This window comes from Hippocampus zosterae, chromosome 19 (assembly GCF_025434085.1).
Source record: "Hippocampus zosterae strain Florida chromosome 19, ASM2543408v3, whole genome shotgun sequence".
In the NCBI taxonomy this organism is placed as follows: Eukaryota; Metazoa; Chordata; class Actinopteri; order Syngnathiformes; family Syngnathidae; genus Hippocampus; species Hippocampus zosterae.
This window is the reverse complement of record NC_067469.1, coordinates 497,573-525,008: the sequence shown is the minus strand read 5'-3', so window position 1 is coordinate 525,008 and position 27,436 is coordinate 497,573. Positions and strand designations below refer to the sequence as shown.

Genomic DNA, 27,436 nt, shown 5'->3' with positions numbered 1-27,436 from the left:
TATGGGCGCCACACACACACACACACACGCGTGTTAGTGAGTGTCACGGGGGCGGCCCGGCCTCGTCCTTGCCGAAGCGCTGACCTTGGCGGGCAGATTCAAAGCGGGCAGGCTCAGCGAGCGGTCGGCCAAATGCGTCGCCGCGCATCCTGGGAGGCGGATGCGGGCGGGCGCCGCCTACGTTCCCTTTCTTCTTTTTTCCTCCACGCACGCCTCCGTTCGAGGGCCCTCGGAGGACGACCCGCGTCCGTCTGCGGGCACGCTGCGCCCATCGTCCGTCTCTCGCTCCATCAGCCGTTTGAATTTCGCCACCACCGCTTCCCTGCTCACACGCGGAAAATGACCAAAGACCGCCGCGGTGGGCCTCCTTGCGCCAACGGGGAGACGCTGGACCGAGCGCCAAAGAAGAAGCGCCCCCCCCCCTTTGAGATTCCCCTCAAGGTCGCCGTGTCCAGCTGGCGATGGCAACATCTGTTCCGGGGTAGGAGGGGGAAAAAAAAAATGCCTCGAGACGAGCAGGAGAGAGCGGCCCGATGGCGCTCTCTCTGACCTTGTCCTCCAAGAGAACATTTCCACGGTGACGGTCCCGTCTCCACGAGCAAATATGATTCCAAAATGGCGTCGCGCATCCCCAAATGAGGCAAATGTGATGCGAACTGCTCAAAACGAAAAGAATCGAACAACCCAGAAGCCTTTGCGAGCGGAAAGGAGCCGATTCAAAGGATGGCCACGCCCGAGGAGGTGGCGGGCGGGATCCAGAGACGCCCGGGGGCCAAAGTGGAACAAAGTCCTGGTCATCTTTCCAGTCACCGTTTTGTCTGCCGTTGCATTCCGCCGGCAAAGGACACTTGGTGACGGCGACGTCGCTACCGGGGGGGGGGGGGGGGGGCTTCCCTGCCACAAAGCGCATCGATTTTTCTCCGAAAACAGCCGTCGTGGGGACGCCGCAGAGGTCGCTGGCAATTAGAGTGAGCGTACGCGTGTTGCGCCCCCCCGGGGGCCTTTCTGTTCAATTGGCTGACACATAAGAAGCTCATCACGCCGATGACAACCGAGTGAACTTTCATACGTTGCCGAAATAGGCCACGGATGCACGCGCAATACAATCCAATACAATCCATGCTGATTTATATAACAGTGACCACCGGATGGCGCCGCTTCATTTGCGCGTTTTGACCAAGCATTGGCTTGGGCGCAGCGTTGGCATTTTCCACCAAACTGCTGTTGATGACGTTGCTCAGGAGGGCACGTAACGATGAGTGATGAGCGGATCCATCAACACCGGAAAAGAAAGCGCGGGGGGGGGGGGGGGGGGGGGGAATCAGCTGGGGTGTATTTTGCTCCTTGTAGCCGGGCGTAAAAGCAGCGTATCATTTCCATTTCCGGCACATACGCAGCTATAAGTCAGCCAGCGGGACTCGAGCATTCGAAAGCTCGATGAAAGCCAAGAGATTACCGGTTGACATTGCCACCATTTCTTTTTTTTTTTTTTTAATGCTTCCGGGCTTCTCGCAACCTGCCTCGATGGAGTCGTTGCAGCCCCCCGATGGCCACGCGGGCTAATTTTGAATAAGTGCTGGGGCCAAAAGAGGGGTCAGGCGCAATTTCGTCCGCAGCTCAACAACGGGCCTCTGCTAATGCGAGGTGACTTTGACTTTTGATTAACGACGCTTCTCCAAAAAGGAAAAAAAAAAACTTTGGTTGCACGCCGCCAAAACGGCTGGCAATCAAAAAGGAGGCAGACTAAGTGCTGCGCGCCGTGAAAGAATAAGTCTGGGTCAAGTGTTTGTTATTAAAATATTTGTATTTGTCGGGGCCCCAAAGTCCCTCGATGCCTCTCCCCACTTAGGGAGTTGCACTATTTCCATTCTGGCGACATCAAGCACGGCGAGAGACGCCTCGTTCGCCGGCTCGCTTTGGCAGCGTGCTAAAGCGACAGCCCCCAGGGAGCGCTGGCAACACGCCAGCCCCTGGGGGGGGGGGGGGGGGGGAGACCGAGCGCCGCATCGCAAGACGACGCACGCACGAGGAAACAATCAGCCGACGACGTTCTCCTCGCCTCCAAGCAGGATTCAAAGAACGGCGCGCGGGCGCAAAGCGTTTGGGGATGCGGACACGGAAGCCCGCGCGGGCGGACTCTGCCGCTCAACAAAACGACGACGACGTTGAGCGGCGCGCAGGTTTTCCCAACAAGTGGCACTTGTTGGGAAGTGTCGCCGACCGCGACAAAAAGCTTTGAAATCATCTCTCCCGCTTTCAATTGGGTTTTTCAATCAACGGCGGACGCCGTCCCGAGACTCTTGCGAGAAGCGACGAGAGCGAGGTGTGCGCTACTCTCGGCATAATGAGCTGACAGTCATTTTTCAGCCGCTTTCATCTGCCTCGATTCCTGGGCGGCCTTCGCCATTCATCACTCCCCCCCCCCCCCCCTCTCTCTTTTTCCGCCGCCGCCTCGTTTATCACGTTTGCCGGAATGCAGTTTCTCCCGCTGTCAATTTAGGAAATGGAGTGACGAGCCGGACCCCGGGGACCCTCCGATGCGTCACCTTCCCCGCAAAGAGACGAACGGCAAGACTCGACCCCGGCGGGGAACCTCCATTATTAAGAAATACACGTACAGTGAAAAAAAACCCCTCAAATACGTCGTGGGAGGGAAGAAACATGCGGTCAGTGACGTGACGGGGGCGGGGGGGGGAGTCCATCGGAAGAAGGGAAAAAAAAGATGCAAACCAATGCAGACACTTGAGCCGCGTTGATAAGAGGGGTCAAGAAATGTGAAAGGAGGAAACAAATATGTGGGGAACGAAAGGGGGGGGCAGGGGAGGAGACCCAATTGGATGAATTGAAAATTTGGGGATGAGCTCCAAGAATTGATAGCACGAAATTGGGATCCTTTGAATGGATCAAGAAAGGGGGAAATCAAATCTTTTAAGGTAGAAAACGTCCTAAGGATGAGACGACGTCGGAAACGAAACACCCGCGCTCGCTCTGCGCTTTCATCGCCGCTCCGAAAGTGCTCTCGTGAGACGCCTCACTCGGCCAAATCAATCGCGAGTTTTCCTGGGGCGAGAAGAGAGTTTCCGCCGCCGCCGCGGCCCGCCGAGCGGCCCGCCTCCTCATCGGACACGGCGGCGGCCATTTGCATGGCAGACTATTTCCCTTCATCATCTCGGCCTCTCCTCCTCGACGTCGCAAGAACGGCGAATAAGTCGGCACGGCACGCGCGTCCTTGTCGCGCAAGGTTAGCCGTCCATTTCATCTACGCGCCGGGAGAGCCGAGCGGGCCGGCGGTGGCGGGGGATGAATTAAAATAAATGATGCCGGACATTTATTGCATTGTAGAGCGGGGGCGGCGGTGGAAAGGAGTTGCCGGGGGGAAACTTGAGTCTCTTTGAAAAATAAAAACAAAGACGTTAAAAAAAAAACAGTACATGGACACAAGTCCCATTTTGGGAGAACAACACATTTGTAACGCGCTCTAAAATGTCAGCAGACGCCAGTCTTCTTCATCCAAGTGCCTATGTCTGTCATATGTATACTGCCCCCAAGTGGCCACGCTCTGCGTTTGATTTTTTTTTTCATGTCTTAACACTCTAGCGAGCGTTTTAGGGAAATGTCCCGCATCGGACAGTACTCGATCGAACACGTGTACTTAATCGTTTGGGCGGAGAGCGGCCGAGTTAGAGTGCCCCGTTGTCGGCCGTGAGTGGGTGAAACTCGCGTGACAGTGAGCGTGCGTGCGGACGGCGGCGGGGCCATTTATAGAGGCTACGATCAACAATGTTTTATTTTTTTTACTCTGAAAAACCCTTTCACAATACCGGCGTCGGTTTCCTCGCAAATGCGTGTTTGAGGAGACCGAGGACGCCGCGACTAAGCGTCTAACGTTTCGGGCGGGCCAAGCACGTCGTCGCGCTGGGGCTCCCTCAAATGCTGACTCTACTGGAGCCATTTTAAGACGCTTATTTTTACCGACAGGCTGACGCAAATAAATATTTATAGTTGTCGGCGGGTCAGCGGGTCGCAGAGGGGCGGGGTTCCAATCAGGTAAGCAAGCGAGCCGACGCGGGCGATGAAGCGGGACCGCGAGAAACTTGCTTGCTTGGCGAAGGCGGCAAATAAAAGCTCAATGACAAGCCGGACGCACATGATGGAGAAGCTCGAGTGCAGGACGGGGCTGCTTTTTTTTTTCTTTGGACATGTCCAAAAGAAAACCGCAGCGCCGCCGCTCTAGCTGGTCTGACTCCATTAGGCCAAGCACGAGGTTTGACATGAAATGTCAGCATTCGGCTGGCGGACGTGGCTTCAGGCGGTGGGGGCTTGGAGTACGAGAGCGGTCTCAAATCGGCTTACGCGGTTGAGATCAACCGAAATCCATTTCGGCCTTTCGCTCTATTTTTAGAAGGGAAAACAGCATTGCGCGTGATTTTGCCAAGAGGGAAAATGTGCCAATAACGCGCTATCCGGGCCTTTCCCATCGTGTTAGCCTTCATGCCAATTTATGGGGGCGTAAACACACACCCTTGGAATGGTCTCTTTGTCGCTATTGAATGACTGCTTTGTAAGCAAACCAACGCTTCGCGCGCTCATCAATGTAAGCTACAATTAGCAAGGTCCAAGCCCCCCCCCCCCTTTCCCCCGCAGCTCGTCCCGCTTCGACCTTCCCGGCGATCGCCTGTCAGTCAAGGCGGCGCAAATAAACAACGGCGGCCGACGCTCGTCCTCAGCATCGAGCCGTCGTCCGCACCGTGTCCTCTGGACTGACAGCGAGGCTTTCCGGGGAGCGCGAGAGGGGGCTTCACCAACGGCCGAGTCATTCCCATCATCGGCCGCACAACATTGCAGGCGTTGAACGGAATTTCGGGCCGTTTGATGACTTTCAACTGGGCCATAAGAAAGGCCCTCATGGGTGAGAAAGGAAGAGGACGCAGGAAGGCCTTGAAATAGACCCGGTGGCATATTTGCCGTCGACTTTAGCCGACAACGGCGGCAGCTCACGTTGGTCAAAACAAGAAAAGCAGCTCGACGTTGACGGAACAGCATCGGCCCTACTCGCTCGGCATCCTTAACTCCAAAATCAACGAGGAATTGCCACTTTGACTTCACGGCTGATACGGCGTATCGTATAGAGAGAGAGAGAGATAGAAAAGAGAGAGAGAGAGAATAAATGATTCATCCATCAGTCATTGAGGCCACCCTAAACGGTTGTTACTTGTGGGGCTCATTGAATACATTTTCTCTTCAAATGGCTCATCAATGCGTTTGGGCTTGACAAAATCTTTCAAAACTAAGAGCGGTAAAATTGTCAGATCATTTTTAATACATGGAGCTATAGAAAGACAGCGACACGATTCCGTTAAGTCACGTTGGAGGGAATGTCAAATGAACATGGATTGCTGTGACAAAAAAAAAAAAAAAAAAAAAAAAGAACAACTCATTTTGCTGCCGTCTGATCTATCAAGTGTGCTAGTTGTCGTTTAAAAGCTGGCTTCTTGGAAGACGGCGCATTTCGGGCGCTCGGATGGTCCCTGCAGATGGAAACACACACCTTCAACGGAAGGCCCTTTCTTTGTACTTCTCCAAAGCGTGCATTCAAAAAAAATGAATTGAAATTTTGAAAAATGACTCTCATCATCCTCATCACTATATGAGAAATTTCCTTGTAGGAAAGGACATTTTATGTCATTCGAAAATTACAAAGTGCATTCTTTTGAATGTTTTTCAATCTTCTTTTCAATGATGAAAAATCGGGTATAGTATCATAGATAAAAGAAAAAAATTGTCAGGTGATTATTGCAATTTCACTGTGATTTCTTCTTTTGTTTTATCACTAAGATTACGACATTCCATGCCCCTTCTAAGCTGCAGTGCGTCCCATTTGGCTTTTCTTTGTTTTCTGGGCCGGCTGTCCACTGCCTCCCTCTTGTGGAAAAAAGACGCGCTGCGGCTTGAAGGCCAAAAGCTGCCTCGCATTCATTCGCACGATTGCGTCCAAAGCCAAAAAGCAACAGTGAAGCAGACAGATTGGCGTGTGATTATTACCTCGGGGCGTCTGCAGGCGGCGCTATGATTTCCAGAGATTTTTTTTTTCTGGAGTGGGGGGGTGGGGGGCGTGTTTGTTTGTTTGTTTGTTTATAGAAGGCTTTAGAGTGGAGGCGGAGTCTGAGATCCGGAGATTAAGGCCGCGGCGCCGTATTCTGGTCCGACGTCATCGCCTCCGCCTAAAATCACAGCCGCCCGTCACTTGGCATTCGGTCACCGCGGTAACCTCGCCGCATTCGACGGGTCATGCGGCGACAGGCGAGAGGCGTTCGAGCGGGACGCGTCGTTAGACGGCGCGCTGATGCCGTGTGTTAGATGAACGGTGGGGAAGTTAGTCGGGGAAGAGGTCGGGCATGTTTGCTCGTTTCGATTGGAGGAAAACACAGAGAGGAAATGAGACGGTGGAGAAGAAGAGGACAGGTTGCGAGCACTTGCGACACCCCAACTCATAACAGCCCCCACGTGTCGACTCATCAAAAGTTGGCAAAACGCCGCATCCCCTTCTCAAAGCCGCGCCTGCATCTTGGCACAAAATCTTTTTTTTTTTTCCCCCAAAACTGGGCAACGCCAATCAAAACGTTGTCTCCCCCGTGTGCAGTATTTGCCATCCAAACCATGCGAAGGCCAAATCTCCAAATGGCAACGCCATCTCCCAATTCAAAGAAAATTCGAAACCTCGTCGTCAGAAACGTTCACGCCAAGGCGGCAACGGTTCAATAGCGAGCCGTCCGGCCAAAACCGCCGTCGGCGCCATGACCTTCATCTCGTCTTCTTACGCCTTCAATGAGGTTTCGGGTTTTTGTTTGTCCACAGGCCACGGTCTTGCAACTTTAAAGCCAACCAAAATCAGGATTCTTCCTAGTCCTCATTTGTCACCGGCACCCTCACCGAGTAGTTAGTTAGTTAGTGAGCGAGTTAGTACGCTATGCTAGTCACGGACAAAGTCATGATTGGAGAGATTCGGATCATTGTCGTTCATCAAAACAGCGGCTTGAACTTTCTCAAGCATGCAAAGGGACAAAGAGGTCGAGGCGAGGCGAGGCGGCGTTTGGAGAAGCGCACGGACAAACACGAGCCCCCGACAGGAAGACGAGCGCTCCGGCGCACTTACTTGCGCTTTGGCCGACATGTTGGCTTTCTGCCGCCGCAGATCCGACTTGATGAAGCCTGCCGGTCATTCGGCGACAACCATAAAAAAACATTTTAGCCGCGGCGACGTTAGGACGAGGAGTCTCGGACCTCGTCTGATCGACGGAAAGTGAAAAGGACGACGTCTGGCAATCCTGCCACATTTGCTCATTTGGGTGTCGCCATTTTGTCGACTTTACAACAACGCGGCGCCCCGTCGCTGCCGCGCCAACCCGAGCTTCCTCCCTCGCGCCGCGTCACAGAGATGTCAAAATCTCGTCTTACCCGTCATGACGGTGCCCACCAGGAGGAAGACGCACAGGAAGATGTTTCCCGACAGCGTGCCAAAGTTGTCGATGAGCTTGCCCTGGCAGATGGTGAAAATGATGCCAAAGACCTGCGCGGGGGGCACAACATGCCAATCATCTTTGGGTTTTGATGTCTTCCCCCCCCCCCACCCATCAATAAATGAAGACATCAAAATGCCGTCGGATGTGACGGAAGAAAGAAGAGCAACGGGCATTCCGGCTTCACGCAAATGACGCGCTGACGGCTCCAAGCAAGGCTGAAGTGACAGCCAAAACTGACAGCCAAGTAAGACCTTTTCTCTTCACCGCCCCCCCCCCAAAAAAAATCTATACATCTGTGGTATTGCTGAGGGGGTGGGGTGTAGTTTGGGTCCGCTGCTGTCGTAGTACGAGAAAAAAGTTCAACTTGGACGACCATAAACACAAAGCGACACAGGTTGATCCCGTTGTTTTTTTTTGGGGGGGGGGCAGGGGGGGGCGGCGACGCCTTTACCTGCGCGGAGCAGTTCAGGAGTCCGGAGGACGTCCCCTCCGACTCGGGATAGGTCAGCTCCACGGCATACTCGAAGCCCAGCGGCAGGTAGCCTGTCATGAAGAACCTGAAAAAGCACACAAATCGTCAGCAACACTCATCCTTGTTGCCCCCCCCTCTCCCCCCCCACCACCCAAGAATAAAGAAAGCCTTTTGGAGAAGCAAGTCGCCTTTCTTCCACGAATGCGAATGAACGACCACTTGCGCGATTTACGTCTTTTAAGTGCTTGATAGTGCATGAGAATGGAGGGGAAAGGCAGCAAGGTTATCGGGAAGGTGGGGGGGGGGGGGGGGTAACTCAGCCACCCCCCCCTCAAAATGTCCACAATCTGAGTGGAGCAAAGATCAGCGTGTGAAAGAGGAACTGCTGACTGGAAAATACAGCGGCTCCATTTTGACTTCACATTGGAAATCAACGCGCGTGGCGGTCAGGTGAAGAAGGGACACAATTGCCGCCACATCGTCTGTCCAAGCGTCAAGGCGCCATTTTTGTTCAAATACGAGTCTTGTCCTAGCACCGAAGCCAATTGCCGCAGCCCGCCTATGAGACGTGTTGGCGTTCGACTGGCACGATGGGGATCGTGTTGGGTTAAGAATCGAGGCTGACGGTTCATCCGTCTTGTGGCGTACGTGTCGCTATGACAGCCAACGTGAAGCGAGTGCGCTGGGCCTCTATGTTGAGTTTCTAGAAATGAAGGGGAAGGGGACATCTTTTGCTTTCAATGACCACGTCGGCTTTCCGGCGTCATTTCGGCGCCCTTACCCGAGAACTCCGGCGGTGATGAAGACGATCCAAAGGCGGCCGAGGCCGAGCGTGGCGGCGTACGCCACCATCCCCACCAGCGACATGAAGTACACGGCCAGGGTGGTCTGCCTGCAAAGGAGACGCGGGTCACCCTCGTTTGTCAAATCCATCGGAAAAAAAAAAAAGAAAAGAAAAAGAAAACGAGAGCTGCGGTCCAGTTGTCGTACGTCAACCGGGAAGTTCACATTTATCCAAAGCGCCGACGAGGAACGTCAACCTGCAGGCTAAATTTGCAACTTTCCGCCAATTGCAGGACCGTCCTCTTGCAAATAACAACAGGGATGGAGGTTAACCCCCCACCCCACCCCTTTACAGCTAGGTAGGGGGGCAAGTCACACACGGTCAACTTGAAAGCGACACCTGCATAAACAGCCTGAGAGCCTCTGAGGCTCCGAAACAAAGGCGGCGGCGCGCGGCGGCGGCACGTGGCGGCACGCGGCGGCGGCGCTCCTCACTTGTACGTCTTGGTGCGGTCCAACCACACGCCGCAGATGAGGGAGCCCACCATGCCGGCGATGACGATGGTGAGCCCGATGCGGCCCGCGTTCACCTCTTCGCCCTGGGGGAGCGGCCACAATGTTTAGCGTCGGCCCACCTGTCCGCTTTCATTTTGCCTTCGCCAGCGACGACGACAAGCACGCCGCCGCGTCCTACCGGGTAGTGTTCGATGATCATGCGGTTCAGCAAGGTGCCCACCGCGTAGAAAGAGCCCACGTTCAAGCCTGGGAGACGACAACCGCACAAAAGTTGAGGCAACGACGCGTCCTTGATGGGAAACAGATGCTCAACGTTTTACGGCTGCGTACGCCTTTTCTTCTTTTTTTTTTTTGCTAAAAGAGAAATGAAAGCGGGACCACCTCTTTGGCGGTGCCGTCAAGACCACCTTGCAGACAGCTGTGACTGTCAAAGCCTTTGAGGATTCAATATGGATGTTTTTATGCCCCCCTCCCCGCAAAACAGTGCGTTTCTGTTCTAAAGAATTAAACAATGGCCTGCATTGATGTGTTTCGCTTCCGCTGCAGCACAAACAAACGGACAAAGACCAAAAGCGCTGAAAAACCGGGCCGGAAAGGACGCCAAGCAGCGTCGCCGTCTGGTGTTTGAAATGGACGCCACTTAATATTCGCAACTACAGAAAAAAACAACAGGGAAGCAGCATAAGCCTTAAACAATATCCGTGGCAAATATTTGAACACCAACCGGGGCAACTCGAGCAATATTGGCGCGGCGGCGATGTGGCAAAGCTCCCGCGCAGGAACCTGAACGAGCAGGAGCGGCGGGCGGGCGCCTTTTTTGCCCACGAGCCGCAGTCGGGAGAAAACTTCCGCGACAAACACATCTCCGACCTCTCGACGGTCAGACGGACGGCGGCCAACGCAAGCAGACACGGGGTTCAAGTTGAAGCGACGCCAAAAGTTCCGCCGACGCTGAAAGAGGCGCTTGGTGCCGGGGGCGGAGCCCGCCAGCTCTTCGGTTAATCATTGGCGGCCCGTAAACAAACTTTGGACCCCTCCGATGACGACGACAACATGCTGCCATCCTCTTTGGGTGGCCGTGGATTTTTATGAGCGTGGCAGATAAGATCCCCTGGCGGGAGTACGCGGAGGATGCCGCGACCGGCACTTGGTCGGGCTCCGCCGGTTCAAGGCCGCGACCTGCCACCTTACGTTTGTTTGGGGCTAAAAAGCACCCATGACTGACGCTGGACGCATACATGGGTATATACATGCATGACCTTTTGGGGGGGGGAATAACCAATATTGGCCGGCATATGAAATAAGAACAGTGACCAACAAGGAGGCCTATGGAAGCATTCTTGATCGCGATCCAAGAAGCGGGCGGACGGCGTACCGTACGTGACGATGAGCAGGATGAAGGGCCTGTTGCGGAGAAGCCGGAGGACGGAGGCCGTGTAGGAATACTGCTCGGGCGGGATGCGTCGCGCCGTGGCCTGAGCCTGAGTCGGGGGGAGCTTGGGACGCTCCTGGAAGACTTGAGAGAGAAAAAAGAAGGTCGGCGCAGGGAACGTCTTTGAGCTTGGCGACACGCGAGATTAGCCGGAGCACAAAAGCGCTCGTTGGCCTCGAAAAACAGCAAGGTTCAGACTTGCCCCCCCCCCCCCCAGTCTATTTCAAAGCCTTCATTTTCTAACGTCAGTCCACCTCGAACCTATTTCCAGTGTGAATTTGATGACACGTGAGCCAGCTAACTTACTACATTTGTGATCCAAGTTGTCCAAAACGCGAGCTGGCTCAAAGCTAGCTGACGCCCTGAGGACCGCGTGTGCCCAAAGTCAACCAAAGGCAACCTTAAGGGACCAAAGGCACGTTGGGCCTTCTCCACATTCGCATTTGTGACCTGAACTGTGTGATAAATAAATAATATATAAATAATAATAAAAAAACCTGTAATAAACGCAAGCTAGCTCCTTGAGCTTTGTTAGCTTAGCCCCTCAGTATGGCATTTGTCCCAACCAGGGGCCAAACTTGTTCTGAGTGAGGGATCATTGGAATGATTCGAGACCCCCCCCCCCCCCCCCCAAGATGACTTGCATCCCAAGTCTACAGTTGACTAATGTTTAGCTCAAACGGCAACGGCGCTACTATGGAGTGCCTCGACAAGTCTCCTCCTGCGCCGCTCAACGCTAACAAGCGTTGCCTTGACTCGCATTGCGGGGGCCGCACGCGACAATTGCTTTCTTTCAATAAGATGCAAATGGCTTCCCGCAAATCCTCCGTACGTTTAACGCCGACCAGCCGGGTTAGCAAAGGCGCTTTTGTCCGTATGGGAACATGCGAGTCACCCCGCGCTTTCTTCTCATCCGACGACGATACAAGAAGCGTAACGCGGGCGCGCTTTGGGATATGGGGGGGGTCATCTTGAATGCGATCGTCCGCCGTGGCTCATCGCTTACCCAAGACGACGAGGATGAAGAGGAAGGTGGCCACGCCGGCGGTGATGTAGAACATGATGCTGATGTGCTGGGCCAGCTCGTCCATGTCGTCCACGTTGGGCACCAGGATGGGGGGCACCAGGAACCCGATGGCGATACCGAGCTGTGGCGGGGGCGGCGGCATCATTTTAACAACGTGACGCGCGTTCAAGACGTCACCGTCATCGACGCCGCCCTCATACAACGGCGGCACGTTTCCTCAAAGAGAGGCCTCCGCTCAAAAGGAAGCCGCGCCTCAAAGATGTCATCGCTTGGGAAGAAAAAAAAAAGAAAAAAGAAAAGCCCACTCCTTAAATCGAGGCACGCTTTTCTCTTTGGCATGGCCTGTAAAAGGCGGACGGCAGTTGCTTTGGATACGGCGCCGGCGTGGAATGGAACGGCTTGTGCGAATGAATGCCATCTCCCGGAAGAAAAAAAACAACAAACAAAAAAATAGCCGCAGCCAAACAGGCAATCGCTAACATTTAACAACTAAACAACTAACAGATGCTTGGTACGCATCATACAAAAAGAATTTGAATCTTTGTCAAAACACATTTCTCCCCCCGCCCCAAAAAAAAACTTTAAACCAATGCCTTAACTCGTACAAAAAAAACAAACAAGTGAAACTATTTTTTTAACTGCTAAAACCCCTAAACCGTCCCCCTAACAGATCAACATAGTTCCTTGTGCTGGAGACCTTTTCTTTTTTTTTTCTTTCTTCCCAGAAAGACAACAATGAGTATTCACTCCAAGGACCCACCGATAGATACGCGGTGCTTTCGACATGAGAAATGTCACTCGAGACAATCTGTCCAACTAGGACTCTGTGTACAATTGTTTTGTTTTTTCTCTTTTGGTTCAAATGTCGTTAGCCTTGAATCTTTTTAAACGGCACTTGCCTGGTTCCCAAAGACGCCGATGGAGCAGGCGGTGGACACCTCGTTGGATCCGAACCAGACGGAGGCGATCCTGGACGGCATGCCCAGGATGAAGACCTGGGCCAGGGAGCAGCAGAACTGACCCAGGAAGGTGACGGCGAACAGGTGGCGCCGGACGCTGCCCACCTTGAACCACGTCCCGGCGCAGTTGAGCGCGGTGGCGGCCAGGGCCACCGTCCGCAGGCCCTTCTTGTCCAGCAGCCACGTCACCGGGAAGATGAAGGGGATGTAGGTGAGCATGTAGATCATGGACATCCAGTCTATGGTGAAGGCGTCCACTTGGTAGAACTTCATGAAGATGTTGTTGACGATGCCGTACTGGATCCACTGGTACGAGTTGCACAGCGAGTAGGAGCTGAAGAGGAGCACCATGACCCAGCGACGCTTGTACAAGCGCGTCTCCCAAACTCCGTCGACCGAGGCGGCGTCACTCGGACCGGCGAGCCGCCGGAGACCCTCCGACCCGTCCCCGGACGCCGGCTCGGCTGCCTCCTCGACGGGCTTCTTCTCGTCCGACTCGTCCCTCATGGCGAGCTCGTGGGCGCGTGTGCGAGCGGTTTCAAACGGCACATGAGCCGGTTTAAGTTTGAGGGAAAAAATGCGGAGGGGGTGACTGGTGGAATTCTCGAAAAGAACTCACCGGGAACAACTTTTTTAAGACGCGGCTTAGCCGAAGTCGACTCGAGCCGTAGTTCCGCGTCAATTGAGGTCGTCGTCTCTGGACTCAAAGTTGTCCTTGTGGCGGGTCCGAGTCGCGAAAATATCGGCGTCACTTTCGATCCGAGAGCGGGTCAAGCGAGTCGGATGAAGTCCACCCCCACCTCGTTCCTACTCGGCTCTTCCTTCCTCGAGCGTCAACACGTGGCCGCGGCATGACACGGTGCACGCGCACCGCGACCGAGACGGACCTTAAAACCACGCCTGCGGGCTTGTTGCTCAAACTGTCCCGAGCCGAGTCACGAGTGGCCCAAGTCGTTGTCAAACACGTGCGACATTTACCATTCGTCGTTAAAATTCGACCCATTTCGGACGAGAACGAGTTCAAATACATCCGGGTCATTCGCGTGGGTTTGGCGCTCCGCTGACCGGAAGAAAGTCAAACGCTGACATTGAAAAGAAGAAATACCCACCCCCCCCCCCCAAAAAAAAGCGAGGTGGGGGCTATTCGAACACGTGCGCGTCTTATTGCACGCTTTTCAAACACTCACACTGACAAAAACAACGAGACAAAAGTAGCGACTTTTTTTGAAGTGACTTATTTTGGAAAGAAAGGGAGGTGATGGCACGAACGGAAGAAAACAAGAACATACTGAATGGGTGAAAGGAAGGGAGAGAGAAAGGAAACGGGAGAAGGACAGACGATAGGAGGGATGGAAGGACACAAGAAGGAAGTGATGAAAGATGAATGAAAGAGGGAAGAATGTCGAGTCAGGAGTCAAGAAGAGAGCCCGAAAAGAGAAGACGCCAGCCGAATGAGCGCAAGTGGAGATCACAAGGCATTTCCACATTTAATAAATATCTCCTTTCGTCAAACTTTGGTTCGACTTTACATTCGCTTTGTCAAACAATCAAATCGGTCCCAAAAACATTGAAATACATGGCCTGAGCTTGTGAGGGGTCCGATTGACGCAGCCGCAAAGTGGCCTTCGTGACCCCCCGAAAATAATCAAACAAACAGGAAACGTACAAATGAATCATGGGCCAGGGTTCTTTCTCAGCATGTAAACAAAGACCGCTCGGTGGGTCGACAGAGTTTCAACGGAGCGCACGCAATGAGCTACGCCGGTTACGGTTAGCTAACTTTGCCAGCGTTTGGAGAATAAAGGGGGGGTCCCAAGGGTGCCGACGTGATGCCACGGCTGGCGATTTTCCCGCCGGGGTGAGGTCAGTGTTGGTAGTGTGGCACGGCGATGTGCTGGTGGTAGCCGGCGTGGTGGCGGTGGTGGCGGTGAGGCGGATACGGGAGGTCCGGCGAGGTCGGGGCCAGGCCCGCGCACTGCGGCTCGTGGCTGCTCAGCACCGATGACAGGAACTTGGCCTCTTCCGTCAGCTGCTTCACCTCCTTCCTCAGTGCCGCGTTCTCCTTCTCCAGGCTCTCGCTCTCCTGAGAGTTGGAAGGAAAAAAAAAACAGCGGGGACCGATCAGACCATGGTTTCGAGTTGCCGTGGGGTACAATATTGTCTTTGAATGTCCAGGAATGCCAGATGAGGTGGCTTGGGCATCTGATTCGGATGCCTCCCTGGTCCCACTGGGAGGAGACCGTTGAAGACACGCTGAAATGCAGAAATGTGTGGGCCGAATCTTGAGCTTTCTCAAGCTTTCATCAAAATTAAGTTTCGATATAGCGCACTGTATTTTCCCCCAGGTCATTGAACGTGTCAGCAACTGACCGGAAATGTTTGTAATTGCTGGTTCATTCACAATTGTTCCCATCAATTCCCTCGCAGGGTTTCACAAATGTTGCAACCGTACACACATTTCCTGTTATCAGAGAAGAAGCGACGCCCATGACCACAATAACTGTCCTGATAAGAAAAAAAAATGAAACGGTTTTTCATTGAGCCCTCCTATTTGAAGCCTTTTACAACGCGTCCTCCTTTACGAGCCACGTGTGATAACTGCAATCGAGATGACATGCCCGCGTCAAGCGGGGTAACCTTTTGATGTCACTCTGTCGATGGGCAAATCGAGAAATTGCCAGGACAGCGTATATATTTGTGGTTCCAAAAATAGGTACCGGAACATAAAATGTCGCTCAGCTGGGTGCGTCGACGACAAAGGGAGTGGCGCGCGCACGTCGGCTTGAAGCGCTTTGTTTGCAGGAGCCAACTACGCCATTACGCCAACCGTTCCTATTCATCGGAGACCGAATGCTAAGTCAGCTACTTCCACGACAGGAAAAAAGGTGCTTTGGCTTTCACAATAAAAGCGCTTACAGGAAATTCCATCTCCACGCGGTGGTGCTCATGTAACAAGGTCCTTAGGTACAATACAATCCAAGCTGATTTATAGAGCGCTTTCACAACAGTAGATGTTGTTTCTACGTGTCCTCCTTTAACTCGTGTTTTATTTTAACACATTTAACCCGTGTATGGGTTCGCTTAAGAATCTGTATTTTTTCCCCTCCCCTCTCTTAGACCCCCCCCCCACACACACACACACAGAGTGTGAAGCCCCATCACATCCTTCCTTCCTTCCTCCTCGTGGTTCTTTGTGTTATATTTAAAAAGAAAAGTGTTCTTAAAGCACTTATTTGTTTTGGGTTCACGACGGGGGTCCAGCATGTTTGATTCAATGACTTTTTTTAAACTCGAAATGACATTCTATTTGAGTCCACATTTTTGTTGTTTTGAATGTATAGGTCATTCCATTTATGGACCACTGACTAGGTGAGAAAAAAAAAAGATGGCCCTTTAAAATTTGTATTTGAGTCGGCCTGAAATATTTAATGAGTAAGACGCAATGTTGTTCTGCAAAAAAAAAACTATTCTTAGATGAATCAATCAAAACTGAGAGTAGCATTTTTAAAGGCATTTTTTTTCGACACGTCTTGTCACAATTTTTTTATCTCTTTCCATAAATTGTGTGTACATGTCACCCTACTTGATTCTTGCTTTCAATTTCCCTTGGGTTGATGTTGCCGTTAGCAGTTAGTATCCTTTGCAACCAAAAGGTTTCAAAGGACGCAACGGTTGCGCATTTCCCACGAGTGCATTTCAAAAGGATCTCGGGCGACTTACTGATCGCCTTTGATGTCGAGCAAGTAGAGCGCCGAGCGCCTGAAAGAGGTTGCCGGGTGGGAGGAGCGGGCCCAGAAATCTTCCACTGAGGCGGCAGTGTAAAAGGTCATCATCACACCAAAGCTTTTTATCGCTCATCTGCGGGCAAATCCCCGTCGTATGCGTCACTTCGCCAAAGAGACAGCGAGCGGGCGGGCGGGCGGGCGGGCCGGCCGCCTCGCGGCGTGGCGCTGCGCCCTTACCGGAACCGACTGCCCTCTCGCCTCGCCTGCAGCGGGCCCATGACGCTAGCGTTCAAAAAAAAAAAAAAAACTCCTGCAGCGGTGACGGAAAACGACCACGCTGCCATCGACAGGGAAAATACGCCTTCCTGTTTCTCGGGGGCGGCGAGTTCAAGTCAAACCGCACGGGGCAATCCACGCCGCGCGAGGTTGAAAAAGCACGTTTGTCGAAAAACAAAGACACCAATGACAACAGCCTGATAGGAATCATTAGAAAATGATTGTCACGCCATCCTCAACGCGACCGACCGGTCGCCACAAGTAGTTGTCTCCTTTCTGCGCGGCCCCTTTGTGTACTACTAAAAATATATGGCTTGCTAACGACAGACTAGCACGCTAACCATTAACCTCAAGGGGGAACTTGTGACTAGCTGCCTTCAACACTCCAGCCGGGGCCGCAGCAATTCGACGGCAAGTTCGTTGGCTAGCGTTGGCCTTTTCCCACGGTTCCGTTCAAGGACGGACTCGCAGGTTTTGTTGGCGAGCGCGCGACTGCTCTCGGCTTTCATTGAAACCTTTCCACACGCTTTGGGGGCGTCGGGCGAGGCGTCCGAGTTGTTCAGGCCAAAAGGCGGGATTGGCCATGGAGTGAAATTCAAGCGTCAACTGGAAGCATATCATTTGGTAAAGGCGCTCGGTCTCCCGGGTGTACTGTGCGCTTCTCACTCCGTCGCAGTCTGCGAGGGAGGTGCCGATGCCCACACGTGCTAATTTATTCGCACAAACACCGCGAGCGGCGTCCGAGTGCGCCGGCCGACAGAAGCCATGACACATCGCCACATGGTCAGGTAGCATTATGTAAAAACGGAGAAGAAAAAAAGGAAAACGGCATCATTTGCTACTTGGACGCTGAGCGAGAGTCAAGTCGGAGGGGAAACTTCGAGGAGGCCCAAGGGAAGGAGACCATTTTTGTTCAAAACGTTAAGTGAGCACCGTCCTATTTTGAATAAAAGGGACGGAAGTGCTTTTTATCGGATCGGGCGGTCCTCATCGATGCTCCCCGTTGACTCGCGTCCGTGTGGTTTTATACCAGGCCGGGTCAAGTTTGGCATCTCCACCTCAAAGGGGACTGCTCTCCTTTCCGCCCCCCCCCCCCCCCCCCCCCGGCGTCGGCGGGACGCGGAAAGGCACACTCGCGGGTCTCACCAGGTGCAGGCTGTCGGCCTTCTGAGTTTGCCTCATTCGGCTCTTCTGCGCCGCGATGCGGTTCTTCTCCCGCCGCATCACCTTCTTCACGTCGTCCGACGAGCTCTGCGCACACACCGGGTGGGAAGAGACGTCAGAAAAGCCGAGCACGAGGGATGGAGACCAGCACGTTTTCAGAAAGGGGAGGACTTTTTTTTTTTTTTCCAGGCGACCCCCCCGCCCGAACTCGGGCAGCCCGCCTGTAAAATGGAAATGAGCCGTTACGGGGACCTGAGGCGCGGCGTGACCTCGGCCCAACTGAAAGCTGCCGTCGGCCGCAACTCACGCCCAGACGCTGGCACGAAAGCCATCTCGGCTCCAGCTTCTGACGTCGGCCCCCCCTTAAAACGCGCACACCCAACAGTCATTGGGGAGAATGCAACTCGTGATTCGAATGACCTCCGTTACTGTGTGGGAGGCCGTTTTTTTTTTCTGTTGTTGTTTGCCTTGACTTTGGTTCGTCATCCATTTATGTGAGCGAACATCACCTGGACGCTTAATGGAGGTGGCAACACTTCGGATGGAACGGAGCCCCTTGCTTTATTTCCAATTGGAGAATTCCAAAGACAAACAACGATCCAAAGTTGGTTGCCAAAGTCTCCCATTTGGGGAGACACTGAGGCGAGCGAGTCCAAGGACTTTGAGCGCGGCCCGTGCCGCGAAAGCTTTTTAGTGCCGTGACTTTTCACAATCGGAACAACGTGGAGGTCAAGCGGCAGACTTGACCTCCTTCTGGCCTTCTGGAGTCGTTTTGCTTGCGTTTGGTTGCGCAGTTGTACATGAGACCCTTCAAATCATTTCATTTGAAAGTGGAACAACTTGGCTCCATCAACACAAACCAAAGGAAGGAAGGGGGGGGGGAGAGGATAACTCTGTGACACACGCACAGCCCAAGTGTTCCCGACAACTTTGGCGTTCTTGACACTCGTGCCGCTTCACGCGCACGCAAAGAGAAGCCCACGTTGGGCCGCAGGCGAGTCCCGCGTGCGCACGTGTGAACGCGTGCCCGTGGCGAGAAGAAGCCGAGACGGCAAAGGGGGGAGGAAGCCAGCCTGCCTTACCTGCCTGCCTCCGGCGGGCGACGGCGACCTGTAGCTTGCGTCGTTGCTGTCGGAGCCCTGAGCCATGGCCACGAGCGGCGGCAAAACGCCTCTCCTGCTGTGGCCACTTGCGCTTGGCGTGCGTGCGGCGCTGACGAGAATTTGCTGTGCCACTCGCCGAGGGTCGCGCTTGCCTCCCTTTTTTTTTTCTCTCTCTCACACACTCCTCCTCCTTTCACTCTCGCCGTCGCTCACTGGCTCTGCAGCTCTTCCGATGAGGTTTCTGGTCACAACAACACAAGGACAAAAGTGGTGAAGGGGTGGAACGTGACGAGGTCACGATTACTCACATGAAGAAAGTACCTTCTGCGCTGGGCGTCGCAATGTGTGAGAATAAGACCAAAAAAAAAATTCTTTCTCGCTGTATGTTGATTTTTTTTTTTCTTTTCTCAAAGCCGAAAGCGCGCGCCTTCTGCTCGATCGGGGATGAAATCGAGCGGCCGAAACCCGGCAGCAGTGAGACGTTTCGAGCAAAGTCTCAAGGGGGGGGACCAAAGGAGCGTACCAAAGCAGGTCGCGGGGAGGACCGCCTCCTTCATCTTGGCACATGTTTCCAGCGAGCGCATTTGACTTGCTGGGCTCTCCCTCTCTTCTCTCTTGTTGCTCAATTGATGGATGCGGGACTTCAATGATGCGGTGCGGGACTTTCAGTTTTGTTTTTTTAAATACTCGAACTTGAGGTGGGTTGAAAGGGACTTTTGCCGGCGTGGCTCCTTTAGAGCCCCCACCCCCCCCCCCCCTTGATGGCAGTGTGGGAAACCCATGCGATGACCGCCAACAAAAGATTGAAACGAGTTGAAAAGGTCACAACAGATTTTGTTCCATTGATTTGTATTTTTAGACCGTTAGCATTGACATTTTTTACCTTCGCAATGGATCAATAAATGCTATCAGGCTAAGCGGCGTTTTGCATAGTGAGAACATGATCAAAAAATAAATAAAAAAGGGAGCCAAACAGCTTTGCTTGGCAGAAATAACAGCCCTCCTACACGAAAACATGTCCCGTCATCGGAGGGATTTGTATTTTTTTTTCAGCGCATGGAGCCAGGCAATCTTTTCCCAACATACCCCAAGAACGATGATTACACAAACAATGACGCAGGGAACAATACAAATACTGAGCGTCGGGCAACGAGAAAAACAGGATTAAAAGTGGACTCGCTGCGCTTAAAAAAAATCTTTAAACGCACAACGGAGCTGTTCATAATGTCACTTCACACGCAAATGAGACAAAGAGCGTGTGAGTTTTACAGACTCTTGACATGCTGGGAAAACCCCTCAGAAAGTGGGCGCTTGTTTCGAAAAACACAGGTGGAAAAAGTGAAGCGAAGAGTTTGTGGGTACAACTCTCAAGCTTAATGTCAATCAAAACGGGCTCCCCTACTGGGAAATCGTAACATCTAATAAGTAGTTTGTGGCTGGAATGTGACGGTCACCCCGATACAAAAATGTGAAATGGTGCGCTTTGGCGCCCTCTAGCGGCGAACAGCAACGAGCAACCTTTTGTTTTGAAAGCGTTGGTTCGACGAGCTGCGGCGGTTGAGCGATGCGGTGCTGTTGGGCAGCTCATACAACTTGACGCAACCATTCGGAGAAGTGATTTGGAAACGACAGGTGCCGGGGTTCGAACCCAAAACATTCACCGAGGACGATCCTCCCTTCCGTAACGGAACAGGGCATGAATCTCGTAACAGGAAGGCACATTTTACCTCTCCGATGTCTACCAGTAAAACAAGATGGTGTGTGAATAGGAGTGCTGGGGGCTGGGGGGGTGTCTTTCACCTCAGAGTTAACGTAACTTGCCTGTCGCCTACATTTGACGGCTACGGTGGCCGAGAAGGCTCACGACAGCAAAACGTCCAACAAGCCGACAACAAACAGAGCAGCATTATCAATCAACTCTTTTTCAACTCTTTTGTATTTATATTTAGGCTCTTGAAATGTCGAACAATAAGTCGCAAATGAGTACATTTTATACTCAACTGCACTTCTCGGTTGTGTTTATTTGAAATGATATATTTACAACTTTATTAGAATTAAGTGTTCCATTTAACAATTTCATAAACTAACTCAAGTAATTTAGGGTGGACGTTAGCAAAAATTTCCATGGACGCTAGCTAACTCTGCGTATGCTTTGTATAAAATTTTACAGTACACAAGTCAAAACAACTCACGTGTCCACGTGTTCTTCAAGTTCAAATCTGTGAGGAAACAACATAGCCAGACTTTTTTTTTTGTTGCAAAAGACAAGATGGAATTCTTGTACCGACACGTTGATAAAAATGACATACGGAGAACAAAATGGTGTTATTCGTATTCCGACACACACAAAATGTTTCAGCATTGACTCCATTGTCAACAAAAAGGCATTTTCCAATAGGATGGGGCTGACAAGTGTGCAAAATGCTCACCCCCCCCATTTATCAATTTACGAAGCCACTAAAATCACAACTGCATCATGTGCAATGTTCACAACACAGAATATCATACAAGTTGAACCGAGTTAAGAAAGCAGAAGTTGCATTCGTTGCAGTCAGTATTTTAATGGCCTGGAAGCTTTGGCAAAATTAAAAAGGCCTGGCAACTTACACAACACTCGTTTTAACAAAGCAACTAACAACAACAACAACAAGAAAAAACAACAAATTAATCAAAAGTGTCCACTGGACATCTGGAGTTGTCTCGGAGTGGAGTCGAGATTTCATTAGCTGGAGAAAGAAAGAGAAATCGTTACTTTTTGTGTTACAGCTTCAAGCGCCTTCAATGCATATCGTCGCCGTTGGGCGGAATTCTCGCATCTCTACCCAAAATCTCCACATCTTTTAGGAAAACAAACAAACAAACAAAAAAACCCGCCATCTTGCTTGCAGTGCCAAAGTTTGGCACCAACATGTACACACCACTAGTCCAAAATCATCTGCAATTGTCAAACGCAAAAGAAATGTAATCCAATCAAAACGAATCGGCATATCCTTACATATGCTTGCGGGTGATGAGTTCCAGCGGCACCGAAGCGTGACGCCAACCAATTTTAACCCCAAAAAACACCCACACTTTGAATCTTGAGGCGACATAACGCCACATGCCTCCCCCAGATGGAAGTACGTTTTACAACACGAGAATTGGTGGATGATGCGGAAAATAAATTGAGCGCGTTTGGAGATGCGAGGTTTCCGCCCGACAGCGACGGACGGCATTCAACTTTCAAGCACCTGCTCTGCGTCTTGGTCCACTTCAGGGCGTGTCTGGGAGGCACAGACGCGTTCGGGTGGAAGAAGGTGCAGCCCTCTCGGTTACACTGGCTGGCAAAGTGACACGGCTGCCGGGAAACACAAATCCATTCCAGGATGATATTCCGGGAGAATTCAAGAGCAAAAAAAAAAATCTCCAGACGCACGACGGCACGGCTCGATAAGCGGCCATTTCTTCGCCTCGCTACCAACACGACGAGCCGAGATTCAACCGGCACTACTTTGTATCTTCTACTCCAAAACTGTGCTGACCTCCAAGGAGGCGCGACGCATCGCGGTAAGACACAAATTCCGTCACAGCGCCCTCACTAGCATGCGCTAAGAATAGCGGGCGTCACCTTGGGATGGTAAAAAGGGCAGTCCATCTTCTTGCACTGCGGGAAGAAGCGGCACATGCCCACCGTTGGCGCCGCTGGGGCCACTGCGTCAAAAAACAAAAACAAAGCGACAAAAGAAAGTAGGTCACCGCCGTTGCCTTCCAAACACACAAAGTTGGCTTTGGGGAGTTACGGCACGTCGGGGCGGAGCACCTGGCCTGGCGGGCGGCGCCGGGGCACCCCTGCGGCTCACGTGGGTGTAAGGACAGTCGGGCTTGCTGCATCTGGCGTCGTATTTACAGTTGGGGTGGATGAAAAGGCATTTGTCGCCAAACTTGCACGCGGGGAACGTCCTGCGGCACAAATGCAGCATGTAACTCCAAAAAAAAAGCAAGGGGAAAAACGGCCAAGAAAATTCCCGTCAAATCAAAATCCAAAAACCCCAGCGCGCGAAGGCTTGTTCTTGCGAAAGCAACTCACTTGCAAGTTCTGGTGGGGTGATGATAAGGACACCCGTCTCCGCTCTTGCACACCGGCCAGAACTTGCAGCGCTCCGTCGCTTTCGGCTTCTTTGAAGGCGCCGAGTCGGCGTCGAAGCTCTCCGCTTGCTCTGTTCACAGGCATGCGTGTGTGTGTGTGTGCTGACCCAAGGGACGTGGCGTCTCGCGAGCTGACGCCGATGTACCTAATGAGGTGTCCATGGGACGCATATCCAGACCTGCCGGCGAGGGGCCCCCGCGCAGCCTTTGGAGGATGCCGACCTTGGACTTGGCGGCCTTGGGAGGCGGCCTGACGTCTTCCAGCTCCATTTCAGACTCGGCCAGATTCTCCAGCGGGCTCGGGACGCCCTCCAGCGTCACGATGAACTTGGGGCTGGGGGCCGATGAGCTTTCCTTCTCCTTGCTGGCGGAAAGGAGACAAAGGAAAAGACCGCCGGCCGAGGCCGTGCCCGAGTCACTTCCCGACGCGAGGAATCTCCCGAGTCTCGCCGATGGAGGTGATTTCCGGGAAGGCGGAGACGACGAGAGGGTGCGCCCACCTGGCCTGCACGGTGCGCGGTCGGGCCGGCTCCTCTTTGCGATCCCGCTGCCGACTGGCGCTTTCGTCCGGCGGCGGGCGACTCACGATGAAGGAGCGCGTGTCGAGCCGCTTGCCGGCGTCGCTCGCTGCGGAGAAAGCGGAAACCGCGTCGCTCGGGGAGCGAGAGCGGGCCGAACGCCGGGCCACGCTGCAACCGCTACAAGCGATGGAGCCCAAAAGCAATACTCACGGCCGTCGCTCGCGCCTCCGCGGTTGTCGGACGGCGCCCGCGAAGCCGCGGATCGGGCCGCAACTGAGGACAAACGGGACATTCGTTGACTTGCGCCGCGTTGGCTTCGGCCGCACGGCTCCTTTATTTTGGGAGTCAATCGTGGCGGCCGGGGCAAAGTTGGGCGCTAGCGATAGCATGCTGGACTTCCAGGTAAGACTCTTGTCATTGAAAATGGAATTCTAATAACCCCTTCATGACCAAATTTGCTGTTCTAATGATTTAAAAACAAAAAAAGATGGCAGACGGCAAGACCTTAAGTTGCCACTAAAGTATGACATTGCTTTCGACAAAATAATAATAATAAATAAATAAATACGTTTTTAAAAAATTTGTTTAGGTGGTGCAGGCTTCGTACCGAGAGCTGCGTCGCGCAGGACGGCGGCCGTCACCTCCTCGCCTCCGGCCAGGCGGGCTCGAGGCGCCACGGGAACCGTCTGCCTCTGCGGCACTGCGGGCGGCAACGTGGCAGCGGCGTGAAGGGGAGGAGCGCAACACAGAGTCGGCCGACACGCGTGCGTACGTACGTTTCGGGAAGCCCGTCGTCTTGTTGACCGAGTCCTGCGCCTCGGAGATGGCCTTCAGGATCAGGTTCCTGTTGGCCTGCTTGGCCGGCGGGAGGGACGGCCTGAAATCACACGACGGGCGAGAAGGGAAGACGGTCATTCCCGCATCGGGCCCTACGGAGGAGGGGGGGGGACTGACTTGCGCTCCGGTTTGGACGGCAGCAGCACCCGACTGGACGGGCCTCGGCCGGCGTAAGCGGCGTCTTCCTCGTCCTCGTCCGCGTCGTCGCTTTCCTCGTCCGAGTCGCGGTTCACTCGCACCACCGAGCTGACGACGGGCGCCTTGCGCTTGCGGGACGACTCCTCCTGAAGAACGGCGACAAGACCCTGAGCGTGCCGTCATGGCGGCGGCGGCGCTCCTCGGGTGCCCGGCGGTACCTTGCCGGCGCCGCCCCTGGAGGTCCTGCCGCTCCGGCTCTCCGGATGCCTCCCGTACGCCGGCGCCTCGGCCGCGTTGCTCAGCCTGCTCTGGCCGGCCCTGTAGAGTTCGGCGGAGGGTCGGCCGGCGGGGCCGCGCGCTCCCCTGCGGGCGGCCGCCGCCTCCGCCGGGTCCTCGCCGAAGTCGTCGTCCGTCTCGGGCTTGATGTCGATGACGGCTTCGGACGGGAGGAGCTCCATGAGGGGCTTGACGGCCGACGTCAGGCGGGAGGAGCCCCTCTCCGCGCTGGCCCTCCTGACAGAAAATCAGTGAGATTCCTTTTCCTTCTTTCCTGCCGTATGTGTGCCTTGAATTCATTCCCTGCCCGTGGGAGCTCCAAATCATGGGTCAAGATATTTGGCCATCACCTGCTTTCCTGGGCGGGGCCGCGCGGTTCCGCCCTATCGGATCGGGAGTTGGGCTTGTGATCCTCGGCCCCGGCGGCAGGCGCGGCGCCGGCCGACTGCTGCTCGGGCCTCCCGGCGGCGGGCTCTGCGACGCACGAATCCGAGGCGTTACTCGGGCGGACTCGGCACGCGGCGGTCCGATGGGAGCGAAATGAAAGCGCGGGACGTGACCTACCCACTGCGACAGTTCGTAACTTCTCCAGGACGCCGTGCAGCCTCAAATGAACCAAGGGGGGGTTATTCAACAAGGCAAGCCGCCGCGCCGACGACCGAGCAATTTGTGTCGTCGTACCAGGTGGTGAACTTGATGGTGTTGTTGCCCAGGAAAAGCGAGAGATCGTCAGCCATCTGCTGGGCGGTTTTCTTGTTGGCCACCATCACCATGATGTAATCCGGGAGCTCCTCGTCTGAAATGACAAAACGTGCGACTCTGTGGGGGCTGCGGTGGAACGGCGCCCCGCAAAAAGGCGCCGTTCCACGTACTACCGCTTAGGTGTGTTTTGTTCCCTTTGACAACAATTTGGATTCGACGTCCCCAAGTTGCGTCCCTCGTTTTGATGGCTTCAGTGACGGGGACGGACGCCAAACCAAGGATCCCTTTTTCTTGCCCCGTCGACAGCCGGCGGATTTGGCCAAAGGCGGATCCGAAACACGACGCAATTATCGCTGGGCTCGCAAGAGATCGCCACCGGTCGTAAATGGGATCCGCCATCTTCATTTGGGGACGGGCGCGAGACGCCAACGTGCGTGGTCGCAACTTTTCGCCGGGACGTCTGTGACGTGGCTTCGAGTGTTTTGACATACGCCGAGGGCAAGGCGCCGAGCTACCAACACGTCGGAACGTCGCGAGCCGCCGCGCGACTACTTACCGATGTAGGCGCCGAGCTCTTGAAGCTTGCCTTTGATCGCGGCCTGCAAAACAGGAGAAGGGCACAAGAGAGTGGACAAAGCGCGGCCGGCCCCGATTCATCCCTTCCCCTTCTCCAAGTGCGCCGCGTCGTGGTGGGCAAACACCCCGAACGCCGTCTTGCCATTTAGCTCGACGAGCTAGCCGCATTTGAGCCAGCGCAATTCCCGGCAGGAAAAAAATGCGCGAGCACGCCGCGTGTCGGTGCGACTCACTCTTATTTTCTTGCTGATTTCTGCCCCGATCTCCATGGCGGGACGGCAGGCGGAAAGCGGACGACGGGGAGGTTTTGGCCAAGTAGCAAGCAGCTAGCCGCAAACCGCGTAGCAACCCTGAAAGAGACGCGAAAGAGTCACGTGAGCAGAGACGGAAGCCGGGAAGGCAAAGGCGGAAGTGGCAGGAACCCAAACGCAACCCGAGCTATTAGGTCGCCTTTCGTCACTCAAGTCCCTCTACTGTTCCAAAAAGAAACTTGAACACAAGATACGTTTTAAATCGACAATGTATATATATATTTTGTCACGTACACACAATAGGACCCGCCCGAGTTTGACGATTGTGGCCTTTGAAGGCAATGTGGGGAGAAACGTAAATACACCTCAATCTCCTCTTTGGAAGTAATGTCATCTTTGGAAAATTGGGAAAAGGCAGGAGCGCGCACTTCTTCTTTTAGCCACAAGATGGCAGAAAAAACAAGCACATAGAAAAAAAACTGGGGTGATTTCAGGGAATTGTTCCGTTTCAGAGGCAACTTATTCATGATGATCTCATACATTCATTCATTCATTCATTCATCTTCCGAGCCGCTTGATCCTCATTAGGGTCGCGGGGGCTGCTGGAGCCTATCCCAGCTGTCTGCGGGCAGTAGGCGGGGGACACCCTGAATCGGTTGCCAGCCAATCGCAGGGCACACAGAAACGAACAACCATCCGCGCTCACACTCACACCTAGGGACAATTTAGAGCGTTCAATCAGCCTGCCATGAGTATTTTTGGAATGTGGGAGGAAACCGGAGCACCCGGAGAAAACCCACGCAGGCCCGGGGAGAACATGCAAACTCCACACAGGGAGGCCGGAGCTGGAATCGAACCCGGTACCTCTGCACTGTGAAGCCGACGTGCTAACCACTGGGCTACCGGGCCGCCGTGATCTCATACAGCGCCTGGTAACCAATAACCACTTTCGAGGAAAAGAAATGTGTAAAAACGCCGGAGTGCGTATTGTTGCCGTCGACGTTCTTTGGCGTCACCGCTCCCTCTCTCTGGA

At 53.7% G+C, this 27,436-nt stretch overlaps 3 protein-coding genes across 10 annotated transcripts; all 3 read right to left on the bottom strand.

Annotated features, from left to right (window-relative positions):
- Positions 1–5,297: 5,297 nt before the first annotated feature.
- Positions 5,298–13,740, bottom strand: flvcr2b (FLVCR heme transporter 2b). Of its 4 annotated transcripts, none has more exons than XR_007960116.1 (10): positions 12,650–13,739; positions 11,730–11,871; positions 10,667–10,807; positions 9,470–9,537; positions 9,271–9,374; positions 8,774–8,884; positions 7,972–8,077; positions 7,456–7,567; positions 6,043–6,221; positions 5,298–5,528 (listed from the first exon to the last, which is right to left on the bottom strand). XR_007960116.1 is itself a non-coding variant. In XM_052053040.1 (10 exons), exons 1-10 carry the CDS (start codon positions 13,214–13,216, stop codon positions 6,177–6,179), a joined length of 1,452 nt encoding a protein of 483 aa, XP_051909000.1. In that variant the 5' UTR covers positions 13,217–13,737; the 3' UTR covers positions 5,298–6,176. The 4 variants fall into 4 exon arrangements, 3 of the variants coding, with proteins under 3 accessions (XP_051909000.1, XP_051909002.1, XP_051908999.1); XM_052053040.1 differs by adding an exon at positions 7,154–7,209 and having other exon boundaries at positions 5,298–6,221; positions 12,650–13,737; XM_052053042.1 differs by having other exon boundaries at positions 5,298–6,221.
- Positions 13,741–14,177: 437 nt separating this feature from the next.
- batf (basic leucine zipper transcription factor, ATF-like) lies at positions 14,178–19,495 on the bottom strand. Of its 2 annotated transcripts, XM_052053056.1 has the most exons (4): positions 19,299–19,495; positions 18,957–19,218; positions 17,857–17,961; positions 14,178–14,792 (listed from the first exon to the last, which is right to left on the bottom strand). In XM_052053056.1, the coding sequence occupies exons 2-4, from the start codon at positions 19,020–19,022 to the stop codon at positions 14,574–14,576; spliced, it is 390 nt and encodes a 129-aa protein (XP_051909016.1). In that variant the 5' UTR covers positions 19,023–19,218; positions 19,299–19,495; the 3' UTR covers positions 14,178–14,573. The 2 variants fall into 2 exon arrangements, with proteins under 2 accessions (XP_051909016.1, XP_051909017.1); XM_052053057.1 differs by lacking the exons at positions 17,857–17,961; positions 18,957–19,218; positions 19,299–19,495 and adding an exon at positions 16,430–16,893.
- Positions 19,496–21,522: 2,027 nt separating this feature from the next.
- Positions 21,523–26,552, bottom strand: zc3h14 (zinc finger CCCH-type containing 14). Of its 4 annotated transcripts, none has more exons than XM_052053035.1 (17): positions 26,386–26,552; positions 26,133–26,175; positions 25,556–25,670; positions 25,439–25,479; positions 25,225–25,348; positions 24,817–25,111; positions 24,578–24,744; positions 24,400–24,500; positions 24,231–24,323; positions 23,834–23,896; positions 23,603–23,729; positions 23,249–23,466; positions 23,044–23,173; positions 22,777–22,916; positions 22,585–22,667; positions 22,208–22,314; positions 21,523–21,703 (listed from the first exon to the last, which is right to left on the bottom strand). In XM_052053035.1, the coding sequence occupies exons 1-17, from the start codon at positions 26,419–26,421 to the stop codon at positions 21,700–21,702; spliced, it is 1,887 nt and encodes a 628-aa protein (XP_051908995.1). In that variant the 5' UTR covers positions 26,422–26,552; the 3' UTR covers positions 21,523–21,699. The 4 variants fall into 4 exon arrangements, with proteins under 4 accessions (XP_051908995.1, XP_051908997.1, XP_051908996.1 ...); XM_052053037.1 differs by having other exon boundaries at positions 23,282–23,466; XM_052053036.1 differs by having other exon boundaries at positions 24,578–24,741.
- Positions 26,553–27,436: the final 884 nt, after the last annotated feature.